The 19,059-nt window shown below is 37.2% G+C and overlaps 1 protein-coding gene across 3 annotated transcripts in view; it reads right to left on the bottom strand.

Annotated features, from left to right (window-relative positions):
• Arhgap6 (Rho GTPase activating protein 6) overlaps positions 1-19,059 on the bottom strand; it is a 511,317-nt gene that overhangs the window by 72,657 nt on the left and 419,601 nt on the right. For all 3 annotated transcript variants that reach the window (XM_021152834.2, XM_021152836.3, XM_029473246.2), the window contains exon 2: positions 1,895-2,054. In XM_021152834.2, the coding sequence (XP_021008493.1) occupies positions 1,895-2,054 (160 nt within the window). The remainder of the gene's footprint in view (positions 1-1,894; positions 2,055-19,059) is intronic.

A 19,059-nucleotide genomic window follows, 5' to 3' on the forward strand; every position in this document is an offset into this window, starting at 1 on the left:
GACACCCTCTAGATTGATTATGAACTCTGTCACATCCTCCAACAGAGTATCAGAGATTTCAGCCTAAAGAAAAAGCAAAGCATGGCTCAGAGACTCACTATCCAATGGCAAACTCTGTATTCCAAAATTTGTCCCATTTGTAGCGTCAATAACCAACTTTTCTATTGCAAAGGTAATTGCCTAAGTTCAAATGGCTAGTGTGGGAATGGAGGGATGATAAGATGGGTACTTAGGTTCTAGTCTTTAGACTCCTAAACTAGTACACCCAAGTCAAAAAGCAAAACAAAATAAAACAAAAACAAAGCCCAGACCCATCGCCACCATGAATGAAAGAATGTTGAGCATATGCTTGTATGTAAGGTGAAACGGCTTAGCCTTGGTCCTGAATATTTGGGACCTGATAATGACGATGAAGGAAGGTTGTCATATGTATTATAAGTGATTTATCAATATTTCTGACTTGAACCCACTTGATGACAGTAGAACCTTCTCCCAAAGTATGACAGCCAAATGGATGGCCAGAAATTCGCAGATGTCCTTTGGGAGATGAAAGGCAAGATCAGTTCTACTCGAGAACCACATTGTACATGCATGCATGTGCACCTGTGCATGTGCACGCATACACACACATACACATACATATACACATACACGTTATATATTATGGTAGTTGTTTTTCTGTTAATGCATGGCTACAACTAAATATCCGAGATAAACAGTTTAAAAGGCATAAATATATATGGTGTTACAAGTTTTAGTCCATGGTCACTTGGATCCCCTGTTTCTGGGCTTATTTTGAGGCACATTGTGGTAGAACAAAACTGCATGGTGCATGATGGCAAGTAGGCAGACTGTCAGAGAGGAAGCCTTGCTTGGACTAGACTCAGTTTCCAGATGCATGCCCTAGTAACCTACTTCTTCCCACTAAGTACCATCACCTCCAGACAATCCAGTCATTCATGCATTTTGTCAGAGCCCCTGGAATCCAGTGGCATCCCTAAAGCCTTACCTCAGCAATACAGATAAAGCCTTCAACACAGGAACCTCTGAGGAATTTTGAGATGAAGTAGAATATACATGTATTCATGTACTTATCTGATGAATAAATATTAATAACATGTCTACCTTCCAGACACTTGCCTACATTCTTCTGCTTTCATTTTTTGTTTTAAGCCCACTGGTCAAAACTCTTTATGAACAAGTTTACTATAGTTTCGATAATAAAGTACGATTTTTTTCATTCTGCCTCAAGTTAGTTTTCTGTGTCATGCAATTATAAAAACTGCCTTTGCAGATGACAGTAATCATTCAGAGACAGCTTTCTATGGACTAAATGAATTCAGGTCCCTTCTTCTCAGTCCTGTGGGAATCAGGCCTTGTGTTAAAGTACCAGGAAAGCAGTATGCCTGGACTCAAGTGTCACAGTAACAAAATACTACCAAGACTGGCTACAAATAAAGTTCATGGCAATAATGTCTCAGATTCTCAGTGTGTAAGGGATCAAACCTGCAAGCTTAACAGATCTGAGACAGTCTTCCTAGATAGTTATGTTGAAATCAAGTTGTCTCAGTTTTCTTCCAACCTTTTTAGTTGACCTTTCTATAAGCATTCTTCTTGGTTGATGTGAAACCATGAAAACTTTTGAGATATGCCTGGCTTTCCTCCCCCAGCCCCCAGTTAACCTTCTTTTTAAAAATATTTAGCCAGCATGTACATTGTCTTGTTTGGGCATGTCTTTCAAAATGGGCTGGGATGCCAGCTATCCACTAAGAAGCTGTAGTTTCCATTCTGTGTTAATGCTAGCCGTGAGAATAATGTGCAGCCTGTGGCTTTGGCAGAACAGGTGGCTGGCAGACCCCCCACAGAAAGGCAGATCATGCAAACAGGGCCTTACCTTTGGGGATGGTGATCTGACAGCCCAGGTCACAGTCCTGCTGCAACTGATAAAAAGCCACTTCCTGCAGTCTTGCCCGCTCCAGCTCTGAGAGGCTCTGGATGGGGACTGACCTCAGGCGCACACTACGACCAGACATGCTGTTCCAGGTGAAGTCACCCTGCCGGCCAAGAGAAAAACAAGAAGCGTTACACAGTTCACTCATTTGTCACAAACTTCCTTCTCTCTTAGGCAGAAACAGAGGCAAACAAATTTCACATTTGTGTTCCATAGTTGGCTCTCTAGTCCTCAAACCAAATCCTGTCTTAGTTTAGGATGCATTTTCTTAGTCCGTTGCAAAAAATCAAAACATAACCTGGCTTCTGGGTCAACAGTTCTCATTTGATGGTGCATGCATAGCTTAAGGAAAACCATGTGGTTGTGAGGAACCTACTTCCTCTTATGGATATATAGGAAATATATTTTTGTGTGTATTTTCATAACAGGAAAAACTGCGCTAGTACTTTCTATTATGTGCATTTCATAGAGGGAACAAATGGGTTTTTTTGCAAGAGTATGGTGTATCATTGTTTGTGCTGTATGCTTTTTTATTCAACTACCAACTCGTTGAGGTGATCAGCATTTTTTACATTACCAATATCATAATTGTAGCATTGAATAAATTATATTGCAAATTTATACTATATAACAATATGATTTATTTAGTATCCTAGGGGATCTATTTTAGGAGTCCCAGCAGATATTAAAATATATATGTGCTCAAGACTTTGTGATTTGCATTTTTCCCCAGATAAGAAACACTAAATATGTTTGTAACTTTAAATTTTGTTTCATTTTTGTTTGTTTATTTGGGGGTATGTGTGCAGGCACAGGTGTGTCACAGTACACTTATGGAGATCAGAAGACAACTTGACACAATAAGTTTTTTTTCATGTGTTCTGGAATTCCTGGAATTAAACTCATATCCCTGACACTAGTTTACTCACTGATCCATCTTGCTAGCCTGTTTTCATTTTTTAGATATGAAATTTGAATATTTAAGGAAGCTCTTTTTTGTTATCTAAGTGTAAAAATAAAATTATATATCCCTTTGAAAAAGTGTTCAAAAAGCTGTTCTATAGAGAATTCTACTACCTTTTAGCTGATATTGGCAGCCTCTGTGTTTACCAAGGGTCATAGAGTAATATTTCATTCCTTGTGGGCCCTCTTGATCCTGTTTCAATAACCTAACTGCCTCTGGAACATTCAAGTAGCCATAGATAATTTATAAAAGAATTATGTTGTGGCTTATTTGATAAAACTTGATTTACAAAACTATATAGCAGGCTACATTTGGCTAGTGGTCTACATACATTCTCCCAATCTCAAAACTATAGTTTATGAATGAAATTAACTGATTCATAACATTCCTACCATGTTTTTATTTATTCTATCCTCGTGGCTAATTCAAACAATATTCAATAGTACATACCTCATAGTAAGCACTGTAGTAGGCCTGAGATTATTCAGATAACAGCATAGCCTCTGTCCTTAAAGTGTTACCTTTCAGGTAGCAAGAACACAATCTAGAAACTAGACATATTATGGTCTTAGAAATAAGTGTCAAATGCAATGGCTGCCTAGAACACAGAGCGTTACCATCTGTCTGTAGATCAATGAAGGCATTGTAGAGAAGGTAATGTTTTGATGGAGACTTGAAAATTGACTAAGAAAGATGAGGGTTTTCCCAGCACAAATGAGGAAACAGACTTATTCTATACATCTGGAAAGATAGAAATAGCAGTGAGCAAAACAAAGCACAAGTCTAAGCCAGACTCCTTAAAGCTTTCTGTGTAAGCAATGCAAAGTAGATTTTCATTTTTTCTCAATAAATACCAGTATATGAGGAACACTGACTAAAAGAGGAACACAATCAGATCTGAAAAGGAAAGATGAGTGCTAAGAAATGTCTTAAAACACTCAGGGGGAGAACACATTGAAAAAAAGAGATAAGAAGTGCAGAAATATTGGACAGCAGGGCATGATGGTGTATATATGTGAGCTCAGTACTGGAGACCCAGAGCCTAGAGGATCTTGGATTTGAGGATACTCTGCGCTATGTAAACTCTATCTGAAAAAGCCAACACCCACACACATACACACACACACACACACACAAACACACACACACACACACACACAGAGAGAGAGAGACAGAGACAGAGAGACAGAGACAGAGAGACAGAGAGACAGAGAGACAGAGAGACAGAGAGATAAAGAGAGACAGAGAGACAGGGACTAATCATTTTGACTCAAACTTGGAAAGATATTTCAATGAGAAAGGAAGAGAGAGCAAGATATACAGAGGAAGACAGAAACAGAGACAGAAATCTGGAGAGAGGGGGCTGGACCCAATGAACTGTCATATAATGCATGAAGCATTTCTGCACTATAAATGTCTATCTGATTCAAACTACTAATATTTCAGAGGATGAGGAACCCTGACAGGGTATATATTAGATCTGCTGTTAAGCTTGAATATAGAGAATCCCCTTAAAATGTTGGTGCCAGGAAATCTTATCATTTATACATTTTGTTATCAGAGGCATGAACTATGTATTTTATGAATATCATTTAGGATTCTTTATGTTATGCATATAAGAAAAATCCTAGCAGCTATTTTTGAACCAGCTTCAAGAAACACAAATACTACAAAATAATACATAAAAAACAAACAAAAGCCTCAATAAAATAGAGTTTTGTTTAACTGGAGAGGACCTCACCAACAACATTAACTAAAGAGATTTCTTTCCCATCAAAAGTCTATGTATCCACAGTTAGTTAAAAGAATTAAAAGGCAAACCCAAAACTCAATGTCTATGTTTTATTCAGAAAGTTAATTCTTTTGGGCTGATCTGCGAATCTTTACAAACAAGTTTGAGTTTCCCATGAAATAAAATTGATTGAAATAATTTGGGTTGAGTGTACAGCAAACTGTTTATTATGTGTTTAGGGCTCCTCTATAATTGGAGTATCTCTTTAACCACACCCAATAATAAACTGGCCAATCCAAGAGGGCCAGGAAGGGATTGATATAGTTCTTGTCAAACTATTTTCTGTCAACTCAGTATGTCAGAATCATGGTGGGGAAATTATTACTGTCAAACATGCTCATTTTTGATTTAACATGGACTTCAAAATTTAAAGTACCGCACCTCAGGTCCAATTATATGCGAACTTTTTGACAAGATTCTGAACATCTTTGAGTCTCAGATTCCTCAGTAGTACATGCAGAAAGAGGAAGAATTAACTCTCAGGCATGTGTGGATCACCCACGACAATGAAAATGAATTTCTTGTGGAGGGCTTATTAGCTCCTGACAGGCTGTGAATAAGTGATAATTTAAGTTATAATTAATATTAATCATCACTCTAAATTTGCATCTCCTTCTGAAGCATGGCACTTTCAGTGACATGTAAAACTCTTAAAGAAACGTGTGCTGAATTTTTGAATAAATAGTTCCACTATTGTTGGAGTGGATTTCCTTTTTTCTAGGTGCCAGTTGGATCAGGGTTTTTTGAAGGCAAGAAGCACAAGGTAAATAGCTTAGACACTAAAGAATGATCTGTCATTTAGATCATAAATGTCACAAGTACTAGTGCCATATAATAATAATTAGTAAAGGCATGCTTCCCATATAGTCATATGCACTACTGAAGCATAGTATAAATTGAAATACCAAGCCACACAATAAACATTTCTGCCTTGGTCTTTCTCACTCCAAAATAAACATGTGACAATCACAGGAAACTTCCTTCTTTGCGAGCTTCTGGGGAAAGCTGAGTGTCTATGTGGCTGTCACACCACTCACTGGCTGGACTCATCAAAGAGACAGTTCCTTTCTGCACTCAACAGGAAACCAGTTTTCAATTGTCCTCTTTTGACTCCTTACTCCTCAGTATACTTTATGAGGATTTAATACCTCTTCTATGTCATATACTTTCAGAAATCCATTGACTCTGGACTTTATAATTTTAAAAGAGTAGTTCTATTTTATCTTGAGCATGAATTTCAGAAGATTAGACATAGTTTCTAGGAATGTTAGCCTACTTTGAACTTTCACCTTCATATAGAATTGCTACTTGAAGAGTGTCCAAATCCAAACATGCAAAGGCCTATCTTGTTTATTCAACAAGTATTGGATGAGCGTGTTCTACAGGCCAGGAGCTCTTCAAAGTACTTAAGACTCATTAGTGAACAAAAGAGAAAGCAGATAAAGACACAGGATGGCCAAGTATCTCACGGGAAGTTACAAGATGACAAGCACTGGCAAAGCATATAGGACAGGGCAGAGGAAGAAAGATTACTGTGGGAGCTTTGTGGACAGCCCTTACAGAAATGTATGACAAACCATGCAGAATTCAAGAGCCAAGGATCCCACTGGCTGACATGGAGTAGTTGCTAAAAGCAACAACTTCCTGGATTTGGGTCCTGGCACCACTATTTGTCAGCCAGTTGGGTTTTGAACAAGCTAATACTTCATTTTCATCATCTGTGAAATGGGAACAATGAGTATTTTTCTTATAATATCTTGACTAGAACAGGAATCAACAAGCTGCTGCCCATAAGCCAAACCTTGAAGTTTTATTGGAGCACAGTTACAATCACTCGTGTGGACACTGCCTGTGGCTGTGTTCACACGTCAGCAGTAAAGCTACACAGTTTGCAACAAAGTCTGCCTGGCCCACAGAGTGGAACCATTTTAGTATCTGGCTCTTGCAGAAAATATTTTCTGAGCTTTGCACCAGTTTAAAAGTACTAAGGCAAACTTATATTTACAATTAACCCTTTAGAGTAACTTTTCTTGTCTCCAAGGTTGTGCTTCTTTGGAATATATCCTGAAGAGCCCATAAAGAACCTGTATAAGATGGCAATGTGATCATTGGGACTTTGGAAACATAGATGGTAGGGTGAAATACAGATTGTTTTCTAGGGACCTTGAGCTGATGAAATATCTCAGTTGCCAAGGGGATTTGTTTCCAAGCTTGAAGAGCTAAGCTCAGTCATTCTGAATTCATATGGTATAAGAAGAGAACTAACTCTGACTGCTTGACCTCTGATCTCAGGCATACCATGCCACATACAAGAACACGAAGGTGCCCACATATATAAATAAAAATATGAAAAATGTTAAAAGAAATGGTCATGTGAGAATGGCTCATTTATGTGTGAATTATTGATAGACCTAAAAGAAAAAAAGAATATTGTCAAACCTGGAAACCTGCTAACACCATCTGGGAAAATAAATGACATGTACAGTACATATTTTCTTACAGGAAAGTCCTTGCTAATGGTTATCACAGAGAGGACACATCCACATGTTCAATGTCTTTAAATGAAAAAGATGTGAGACTGAAAGGCCATTTTCTTTTCTGAACTTCTCCAGTTGAGCCATGGAGCTTTTCTAGTACCCTTAGATTCAATTCTTAGTTTTAAGCTATGCTCAAATTATGGACGCAAAATAGCCTGCATGGATCCCATGATGTATAAAGTTGAAAAAAAAACTTGCATGGATAAATGGGATGGGGAGTTTCTGGAGGGGAGACCTAGAAAGGGGATAATACTTGAAATGTAAATAAAGAAAATATCCAATCAAAGAAAAAAATCTTAAAAGAAAAAAGAAAAGTCTCAGTGACAGGGTTAATCTGTGTGCCTTTCTATAATTAAATCTGTTCACTAAAATTAGAAGAATTGGCTCTTAGTAATGGATGAGGCCTTGAAAATTCTTCTCACATTATAAATTGTTCAGTGTCAACTAGTTAACACCCTATGATCATTATTTATATTATCTCATACAATGGTTGCCATATCCTTGAGGATAATGACATCATTATTATCTTCGTATTTGCAGATGGAGAAACTGAGACACAAACTTTATGTAACTTTCCCAGATTATAAAATGAGTGAACATTAGAGTTGGGATTTGAAATCAGGCTTTGGGCTCTAGAATTTAATCTCATAACCACTACTATACACACATGCGAACATCTCTCAGGAGATACAAGCCCAAATCCCTCACCTTACAAATAAGTAAAGCAACAGCTATTAGTAAAGTCGCCCTTACAGCAGCAAAGGAGGACCCTGAACATGAGAGTGAAATTGCATTTCTTTTCACCACTAAGCCATGGCAACAGCAGATTCTTTACAGTTAGGTAAGCCAGAATGTGTTTCTAAACATAGTAGCTTAAGACCTTTCCTTTTGGTAATGTAACATGTTAGCATTAGCCTTGTCTCCTGTATAAGTTGCTTTCCAAATCCTGTATCTGTTCTTGAAACCACAGGCAACATGTTGCAGCACATGTAAGAAGTTGAGAGAGGAAGGTAAAACCTTTGACTCTGAGACCTCCAATCAACCGGTTCCTTAGTCTTGCAGCAATCAAACGAATAATGTTGCTCCCGTTAATTGCAGAGCACGCCTTCCTGCTGTGGTTTGCACATTTCCCGCTGCTTCAGCATCATCAATCAGTCTGGAAACGAGCTGTGCTCATAAATCTCTATCGGCGCAAGCAGTTTTAGCAGCCACACATCCCACATGCTGATTGTTCACTTTTCTCCCTAAATCACAAGCTAGGTATTACAGAATTACATTTCTTATCACAACCACCTTCTGTAAAAGAAATGGGAGTATAGGTATATAGACACGGTGCTTACCCATGACTTCTATTCTCGGCCTCTTTGCTGTCTTCTCTAATCTAACTGAATTTAGCTTGGACTAGGAACTTGACTCTGCTTTTTAAAAAAAATTGGTGAAAAATGAATCTTGAAACAGAAAATCTTATCAGGTGTGAGAGAAATGTCCCAGATGGCTCAACTATGACTCCAGGATACTTTTTGCTGCAATCTTTTCACCAGACCAATGAGAAGTTAGTTCCTGTCCCTTTTGAACACTGGCAAAATATGTCATTGAGTGAGTGGGTGAATTTAAGAAAGAAATGAGGAGGGAAAGAGGGAGGGAGAGAGAGAGACAGACAGACAGACAGACAGACAGACAGACAGACAGAGACAGAGAGACAGAGAGAGACAGAGAGAGAACAGGCTGGAGAGGAAGTGGGAAGTGAGAGAGCAGAACAAAAAGAGAAATTGAAACTAGATTTTTTCTGCTTCATATTTAATAAGACTTTTAAAATATATATATACTGGAATTAAGAAAGGATTCTACTTTTAAACAATCTCATGTCCACAGGGATCTACAAATAGTAATTGAATTGAATCGTAACTGCAATGTGTCCTTATTAGGAATCCATCAAAGAATGTTGGATGCCTCTGGTAAACCCGTGGGAGCATGATATAGTACAATAAAGCCCATAGGATACTTTCTCCACTTAGAAAAGCTTCACAGTTTTTAAGCTGTATTATGAAACTACTGATTTCTTTAAAAAAAAAAACATTGCATTAAAAATCCAGAAAACAGATTTATTCTTCTTTATGATAAACCATACTGCATGCTTCTTCATTTTATTCTTTGTGGAAACAACACTCCCTGAGAAGTGGTTCATTTTCTGAGCAAAGGGATTGGAGTCCAAGTGAATAGCCACGTGACTATGTTTAAGAGAGTTCAAAAGCACGTAGAGGTGTGGTGTAAAATCGATGGAGGGCAGCAAGAAAATAAAAATTAAAACATTTAATGCATATAACAGCAGTCATTGGAAAAGAGGCCATAAGTTTAAAAGAACATGAAGGGGTACATGGAGAGAGAAATAGGAAGGATTATATAATTATTTTCTAATCTCAAAAAGAAGAGCAAAAAAGAAAATATTGTCCTTGTCATTCAGTATCATTATTTCTGTGAATTACATATGGCAATAGGACAAATACAATTCAAAAACACATATTTGTTTCACTGTCAATATGATGTTATAATTCTCTCATGGATCTCAAGTGAATTTAGACAAAATAATTGCTGTGGTTATAATTGACTGAGGAATGATTTTTATGGAAACTCATACTGATTTCTAATGTTGGGATTCAGTTTAATTTTACAGGAATTCTGTGGGATTAGTCATGAAAGGTACACAGTCTCTGTTTGTGATATGTGTTTAACACGAGGAAAAAAAAAACTTAAAAACAACAAAATGCCACATGGTGTTACTAGAGTGATGAAAGAGAAAACCAGAGTAAAAGTTACCCGCTACTGTACATATATCTACCTATATCAACCTCAAATCCCCAATGTTGAAAGTGCTTGGGAAGATAACCAATATGGCTCAAATAATGCTAGATAATCATCCATAGATGTGAGATGCACATTTAAAGTTATTTGATATTGTTACTTCACATAAAACCAATAAATGTAATTATATTTTTCACAATTAGTTACTTTAGAAATACATGGTAATATTTAATTCATATGGTGTCATACCTTTTTCTAAGTGTGTTATGGGTACTGACTCATTTACTTGTGAAAAGATTTTTAAGTAATAAGTTAGTGATACTTTCATCTCTCCACTACAGACAAACAAGAAATAGGATCTCTGAGACATTAAGTAACTGGCCCAAAGATTCACAACTCTTGAGTGGTGCAGCTGTGATCACAATCCCCATAGAACTTACAAATTAATCAGAAGAAACTCACAGTCCACAATCATTACTAGTAGAAGCTGTTTTATCAATGTTCAGTATGAAAGAGATCATATTAAGTAATATCCAGTACTTAAGGCGGGATTGCTCTTTTAATCTCTTATTATAACTTTATATGTATGAGTCTATACACAAATGCATTTGTGTGCACTACATTTATGCAGCATCCATAGAGTCCAGAAAGGGGCATCTGATCCTCTTGAGCTGGAATTACCGGCAGTTGTGACTCCATGTGGGTGCTGAGAACTAAACCCAGATCATCATTAGCAAGAGTAGCAAGTGTTCTTAGCCACTGAACAATCTCCCTAGTGCTGAAGTCACCATATAGATTAGACTGACTTCAAACTCATAGATATCTATCTGCCTATGCCTCCTAACTGCTGGTCTTAAAGCCATTCACCACCATGCCTGGCCAATTATTATTATTATTTTAATAATGAAATCAGAAAATTCAATTTATTCAGTGTGGATATATTGGGACATAGGACAAAGATACCCAATCATATCCTCCTTCCAAGCCCAGTTTCATGACCTAACAAGAAGTTATTTTGAAATATGTATATGTAATGTCAGTAAAAATGTCATAATAAAGTCACTACTTCTTGAATTGAATAATCTCAACCTCAAGAAACAATGTCTTGAAACTCAAAAGTTTATGAGTAAAATCAAATCAAGCCTTCAAAGGAAATAGAGAAATGATGGGAAAGTTGGGTACTTGGTGTACTTTGGAAAATACATTTAAGCCAGAAAAAGGGTGAAGATAAGGAAGCCTCGTTAAGATTTAAATATCAGCCATTGGAGTAGAACCACTAAGGGACCCAAAAGCCCTCCAAACAACACTGGAACAAAAAGCTTTATTGGAGAGACTTTTGATAACAAACAAAAAAAAAAATATGCTGTGGATACAATGGTCTTCTTCCAAATACCCAATCCTTAATCATGAAGGGTAGCAAAAGTATTAGCATTCATACTACCTTCTAGACTTTGCTTTCATTTATAAATGTGATATTTTACACATTTATGAAAAATACTGTAGAACAACTTTCTCAAGTTTTTGAGTGAATGTGTTTCTGATTGTGTTGCTCTTTGCTTAAACTAAGATCCTTATTATGACAGCCAAATCAATGTGTGCTGACTTAAATAGAATAAAACCAAATAGTCACTACATAATAGTAAGTAAGTGTCATGATAATGGAAATTAACCAAGTGTACATTATGTGCTAACCAATTTATATGTACCACAGATTCCCTTACACAATTTCATTTGGCGGAAGTGACATGAAGTCTACAATCAGGAAAAGAGTGACTGCTCAGAAAGTCTATAGCCTTGAATTCATGGGCATTGCATTAGACTTCACTTCCCAGGCTCCCTTGTGGTTAATGGTTAGTTGGATGAATGGGCTTGAGCCACTGGAATGTGATAGATTTTATTTTTAGACCAGCCTTGTCCATAAAACCTGGGCAGAACACAATGGCATGTGTTGTATTCCCAGGTATGGGCCACACCCTGAAGTATTTGTGCTTACACTTTTGCCCTTTAGTCCTGGTTGGCTTTGAGATTTTTCTTTAACTACCTGGATACGGTAGGAGGTGGTGTTGTGACAAATCTGAGCCTAAGACATAGAATTCTTGACGACTACTTTTTCTTTCTAATGTCCCTTGCCCCCTCCTCAAAGAAATCTAACTACTCTGTTGGAGAGATTGTCTATAGAAAGAGCCATGAACAGTTCACATGGAAAATAGCAAAGGCTTGCTTGTCCCAATGTCTCAACTAAACTCTTCCTTAACTAATCTCCCAGATGAATGAAGTCTTCTAATTGAACACTATCAAGTTCAGAAGCACTAACTAGTTGAATTTATCCCATGTTAGAGGTCCAGTCACGATTGCTTTAAATCCACTAAGCTTTGGAATGGTTTGTTATACATTCCTATGTAACTAAGTCACAACAATCTCTTGTGTTAAAAGTGGTAGACCCAGCCTTCTTATTTATCTCCCCCATGGGACTATGGCATAGCTCATTCCTTCTCTTTTCATGTTTCCTTGGAAAGAGAGGAAGGTGATCAAGTGGATAGTAAAATAAAAAATGATCTTTATGTATTGATTCACTGAGCATGTGGGAAGTCCTTCAGTGACAGAGCAGATAAATGTATTTTGGCATCCTTCACATTTTAAATAGTATAAACCCAAATATTAGAAATAGATAATGCTGTTATTTTTCAACACTAGAACTGCATCCCAAGATAGTATGAGGAAAATTCACTTAGATCCCTATCATTACTGATAGATTTTTTTTTTTTTTTTGGTCTGCTTAACCTCCTTTGACAGGTATCACTGAGTTTCCATTTAGACCTGAATTAATAAGACTATACATAAAGTTACAAATTGTGAAGGATATTTCCATTCATCTATTCCTTTAAGGAGCTCAGTGCAAATGTGACATCTTTTCGGTTAATCCTCGGATTGCTAAGCAGTCACGAGACTTTGTGACCAGCAAAAGCATGGGAAGATTCTGCTTTCTCTCATAGCCACCGCTTGTTTTTTCAACTGTATACCTGCTACTCCTCTTTGCATTCTAGGCACCCTGGCCTTCATCATCTTACTAGTATCCTCCTGTGGCAATTTGTGACGTGATGTGTGTTCAGGAAGAAGAGTGGTTAGATGTTTCAGATACAAAATATGCCATTAATGTAAACCATTAGGTAACTAGAATACTATTCAAGATCATGAAGCTGAAAGTCAAAACCACAGTAAACAAACACTAACATTAATGACGGTTTACCACATTCATGAATATTCTGTACTGGAGGCAGTGATTTTGCAGTTAGAGCAAGCGGTGGGGGTCATCTCATCTTAGGAAGGCAGTTTTTTGCCCAAATAGATTGTCATCCGCGAAAGCCAGAATGGCTTGTTATATTGGTTCAGCTATTGGATGGATCACAGGGCCCCCAATGGAGGGGCTAGAGAAAGTTCCCAAGGAGCTAAAGGGGTCTGCAACCCTATAGGTGGAACAACAATATGAACTAACCAGTACTCCCTGGAGCTCGTGTCTCTAGCTGCATATGTATCAGAAGATGGCCTAGTCGGCCATCAATGGAAAGAGAGGCCCATTGGACATGCAAACTTTATATGCCCCAGTACAGGGGAACGCCAGGGCCAAAAAGTGGGAGTGGGTGGGTAGGGAGTGGGGGGGAGGGTATGGGGGACTTTTGGGATAGCATTGGAAATGTAAATGAGGAAAATACCTAATAAAAATATTAAAAAAAAGAAAAAGAAAAAATAATTATTTATTTTTAGTAAAAGACTAATAGTTAATTTAGTAAAACCTTTCTTGGCAGACCAAATGAACAAGTGAAAATATAAAGCCACTATATTTCTAAACAGCAGAGCAGTGTAACTTCTTAAAACTTTACTTGTGTATTTTATGTGGGTGGGAATTTTGTCTGCATGTATATCTGTGCACCATGTGTGTGCCTGGGTTCCCACAGAGGACAAAAGAGAGTATTAGATGCCATAAGGCTGGAGTGAGAGATGGAACACTGACCCTTTGGATGCTCTTAACCACTGAGACATCTCTTTAGCCCTAATGTTTAACTTTAAGAATGTTCTCAAAAGAACTCTCCAAAGCAAAATTAGTTAGGTCAGAAATAATGACACAATTTTTCAGAAGAAATAAGAAATGCATGCTTTATCTTATGTATATGGGGGGGGTTATATCTAAATAAGGTCATTGTCTCCTGGTTTTCACAGAGAAACTGGAATGTGCTATCATTAGTTTTGATAAGGTGTAGAAAAGAACACTATTTTATTTTTCTGCAGCTGTTCTTTTTGATCATTACTTCCAAAATGAAGAACACTAGATTATAAGATTGGTTGCTGCTGGGTTTTTTTTTGGGGGGGGGTGATGATACTCAATGAAAGGACCCCCATTAAGAGTAAAATGTCACATGAACTCTCTACAGGGCAGGGCACTTATTCTGAACTGAGCAATTTCATTCCTCTCATTTATGGTATTTTGCTTCCTCAACTGCCCTTACTGCTTTGCAAAGCTGCTCTTCCCAAAAAGATTTCTTCTGTAATAAAAACTAAACCATTTTTTCAAATTTACAGAAGATTTGATGGACTTACTCCATTAACAAGTTAATTACAAGTATCACCAGAAATATGAACTTCTATTTGTTCTAATTTGTTGCCTGAGATATGCTGGACAATAGGTCTCATAGCTACTGTTTAGGATCATTTATCTTATTAAGCAGTATTAATAATTAACTCGCAAAAAGCATAAATCATAACACTTTATTTGAAGTAAGGAAAGGCAACATATGCATTTTCAGTCAAAGGTTGACAATTTATCTAAACTTCCACTTGTAGAATAATTGATCGAATAAGCTTTTTTCTTTATTAGTTAAATTAGTTCTTTAACAGTTTCAAAAATGTATATTATACATCCATTACTTTCTTCTTCTCATCTTTCTTCCCTCTTTCATCTCTGTCCAATACCCTTCTCCTCTTTGCCTATCCCTTTCCTAGATTCATGACTTTTGATTTTCTTGTGTGATCTATTTGATTTAACCAAAGCCATCTGTGTGACTAATGGAGCCTGGTGGGGTCATTAGTAGGTATACCACTGAAGGCAGTAACTCCCTCTCTCCCTTAGCCTTTCAGTAGGAAATAATTCAGCAGCGAAGAGTAGGGCACCTTGAGCTCATCTTTCATCCATGTCTGGCTGCTGCTGTTCCAAGTTGTGTGTAAGACCAGTGCACACATCTACAGTTATTATTAACTTACAATTACAATGTCTGAATTTTGGCCAAAAAAAAAAATCACCTTTCACAGGTATTTTTCCTATTGTTGGGCTTATATCTGCACTCCCCTGCCCCATCCTCCAGAATATTGTGGCCCAATAGAACTTTATATGTTCTATAACCAATATGGAAATATTGGTTATGCCTACTGTCTGACAAGGTGATCATTGCTCACACATGGCTGATGTGCATTTGAGATGTGGCCAGTAGAAATGATTAACTAAATTTAAACTTTTGCTTAAACTTAATTGCTTTCTAATTGAAATAGCTCTTGTGATGAACAACACAGATATATATAAAATCAACCAGACTCCTTGGAGTTGGGAAATCAGGCAATAATAGATATACAGAGCTCTCTTGTAGTTGGCAATCCAAGTTGAGAACCACTGTAAAGGCTTAGGGACACAATGATATGACCAAGTGACATGAATTCCATAAATTTTTTCTAGGAGGTGGTAACTTTTTTCCCAGATTTCATCAAACATTTTTTCTGAACTTTGGATTCTCTGTGTCCAGCCTCTACTACTAGTTTCTTGCGCCTGCCCATTCTCACGTGATGCATGACCTGTCTTTATGCTTTCACTGACTGATCTTGGCAAATTTCCCCCATGCTGCAGGCATAATATGACTGACCTCATTTTGAACTTGAAAGCCAGATACTCTTTTATCTCTGCCACAGGCAGCAGAAATAATCTAATAATGCTACTGATTAAGACAAGTCTCTAAACTTATCTACTCTTAATTTAAAATTCTTTTTCACATCCACAGGATTGCTCCAGCTGCCTTAAGGTGGAGACCATTTCTAATGGTAAAAGTTAAGCAGCTGACAATCTGCGCCTTTTAATTCCCTTTTATTTCTTCTTCAAAATGTTGCTGGATTGGTACTGCATAGCAGAGTGTATGCTATCCCTCATCTGCTCCTTCTGTGCTTGTTACTTGAATTGAACTGATTTGTAGAATTGTAGTTTCAAAGAGGGCTGTGAGGCCTCAGTGATCAGCTTTGAATTCTAACTTTGTCTTTTCTGATTTACCCACCATTCTAAGTGTCACTTACTTGCTACATAAAATGAGATGAAAATGTAAAAATGAACATAATTTTATCGTAAGTGAAATGGAGCCACATATTCTCCTCAGCCCAGATTTTTATGTCTCTCACACATATGTGCAAAAAGTAAGTAAATAAATTAATAAATTAACACTATCTTAGAATAAAAAAATTAGTAAGACTCAGAATCTAGAAGCATCCATAATGGTCTACATTTAGGCATACCATTTTTCTATTGACTTACTGATAATTACAACTGTTGCCACCTAATATGTCCCCATGATCACCACTGATTTGTGCACTTGTATCTTCTCTTTAGTGATGTTTGATGCCTTTTCCCTTGTTAACAATTCATCTACAGGTACAATCTTTTTCATGTAAAGAACTATAAAATGACCAGCCATTAGCACCATGAGAGTTTAAAGGCAGCACAGCTATTCATAGTACACAGTGAGTCGTTTTCATCAGTAGCTCACAGCAAGGATAAAACAAGCAGAGAGCTGTGTGTATTTCCAGGGGTCAAGATTTCTGGGGCAATAAGAAATATCTTGTGGATAGAACTTGTACCTACTATTATCCCTAGCCTTTACAGCTTTGACCCCAAGTCTTTTTTTTTTTTTAACAAGGAATATATTAACATTATCTCCCCCATCTCTTGCTCGTGTGTGTGTGTGTGTGTGTGTGTGTGTGTGTTTACAGATGAAGAAATTGGGGCAAAGGAAGAAAAAGAAACTTGTCCCCTGATAGACTGAAAGGGGCTTGGATTCAAATGTAGGGATCTTATGCTACTATTCTGTGCTGCCTTTCCACATTTCTTTCCTAATCAAGACAGTTTTCAGAATGACTACAAGTGCAAGGCAGCTTTACGCTCCTTCTCAAGCCTCTCTTCTTCAATTTTCTTGTAAAGTCTAGTTTTAAAGTTTGTAACTTACCTATGATGAGAAGTATGTCCAGCACATATACAGTGGCATTCCTTGGATTTGGGATGGCAACTGTTCCACAGTTTAGCAAACTACAATCCTGGCCATATTCATCCCAAATTTTGTTTGCTTGTTTATCTCTTTGTTTGTTTGTAAATCAAGTTTTATTGGAATACAGACATATCCAGTCATGTCTGTATTTCCTTGACTGTTTTCCTAATATAATGACATTGTTCAGTTCACAATAAAGCCTGAATGATTTGCAAAATTTTGCTTACTTTTTTGCTGAAAAACTATCTAAAACAATCACCAGACATATGACAGAGAAGATGGATACTAATGTTTCATGGAGTGTTTTACTATTCTAAAAGCAAAATAAAGTTATCTTTTTTAATTAGTTATATTATTTACTTACATTTCAAATGTTATTCCTTCCCAATTTTCCCCTCCACAAACTCCCTATCCCCTTCCTCCAACCCCTGCCTCAATGAGGGTGCTCCCCCCACTCACTCCTGTCTCAGTGCCCTAGCATTCCCCTACTCTGGATCATCGATCATCCTCAGGACCAAGAGGATTCCCTACTATTTGTGCCAGAAAAGCCAATCCTCTGCTACATATCCAGCTGGAGATATGGGTTCCCCCATGTGTACTCTTTGATTGGTGTTTTAGATCCTAGGGGCTTTGAGGGATATGATTGGTTCAAATTGTTATTCTTCCTAAAATTTTATTTTAAAACATCTATGCACATAAAAGTAGACAGATTCATAACATCACAGGCTTGGGTATTTCATATTATACTCATTAAGAATCAGCAGGTTTCATGAGTGGCCACCTATGCTGGAGTGGGCATTTCAGCAATATAGATGCTTTTGAGTTACTATAATTAATCCCAATAAACAGAGTGGTTCACCATGCTCATCTAGGGAAGAACAAATTCATTGGTATATTGTTAGTGCCTTATCTAAGATAAAAAGATATTTGTTCATGTCTCCCCAGGAAAAGTCATGCAATATCCCTATATAGGGACATTACTAATGAAACAGAACAGAGCATCAAATAAACAAGTAAGTAAAACCTTCTAAAATAAAATTATATGTATCCTATGGGTGCTATATGGAATGAGCTTAAACATGACCTTGAGAAATCTATTTTGTGTTAAAGAAAATAAACTGGTTTTTTGAAGGTCTCGAGTAACCTAGACACTTGACATACGTAGATAATCACAGGGGATGTCTAACTTAGGGAGGGGAGAGGAGGGGTAGGGATGTTTAAATGTCAGCTCATTTCCCAGAAAAGTCTAACGTCATAGATACCACCTCCTATGTAACCATCACATTCACTCTCCATCTCTCACATTTCAGCTATTTGCTTTTTAAACACTGGAATGCTATTTGACTCTCCTAATTTGTGCCTTTGCTATCTGGTCAGAATGTAGACTTCCAAGGCCAGAGATAAAGCCTAGTAGAGAACAGCTTTTACATTTTGTGCCTTTGTATATTTGTTGGTTGAAAGGTAGTTTGGAGGAAAACAGCGATTCTACATCTACCCAGAACGCTATTTGTTCCTGTTACGTGGAAACAAGAGCAGCAGGGAATATTTATATTGAGGACATTTGTTTTAAAGTAGCTAAAACCACTTCCAGTAAAAAATGAAAAAAAAATCTTGCTTCTCAGCTTCTCTTATTAAGTGGCAAACATGTAAAGGGGGAAATTGAAATGGGAGAAAGCAATTTACAGAGTCACACCAGGTAAGACATAAAAACAAGCTGTCTTGTTCTTCTA

Source organism: Mus caroli, unplaced genomic scaffold (genome assembly GCF_978045245.1).
Source record: "Mus caroli unplaced genomic scaffold, Mus_caroli_1 scaffold_5, whole genome shotgun sequence".
Lineage (NCBI taxonomy): Eukaryota > Metazoa > Chordata > Mammalia > Rodentia > Muridae > Mus > Mus caroli.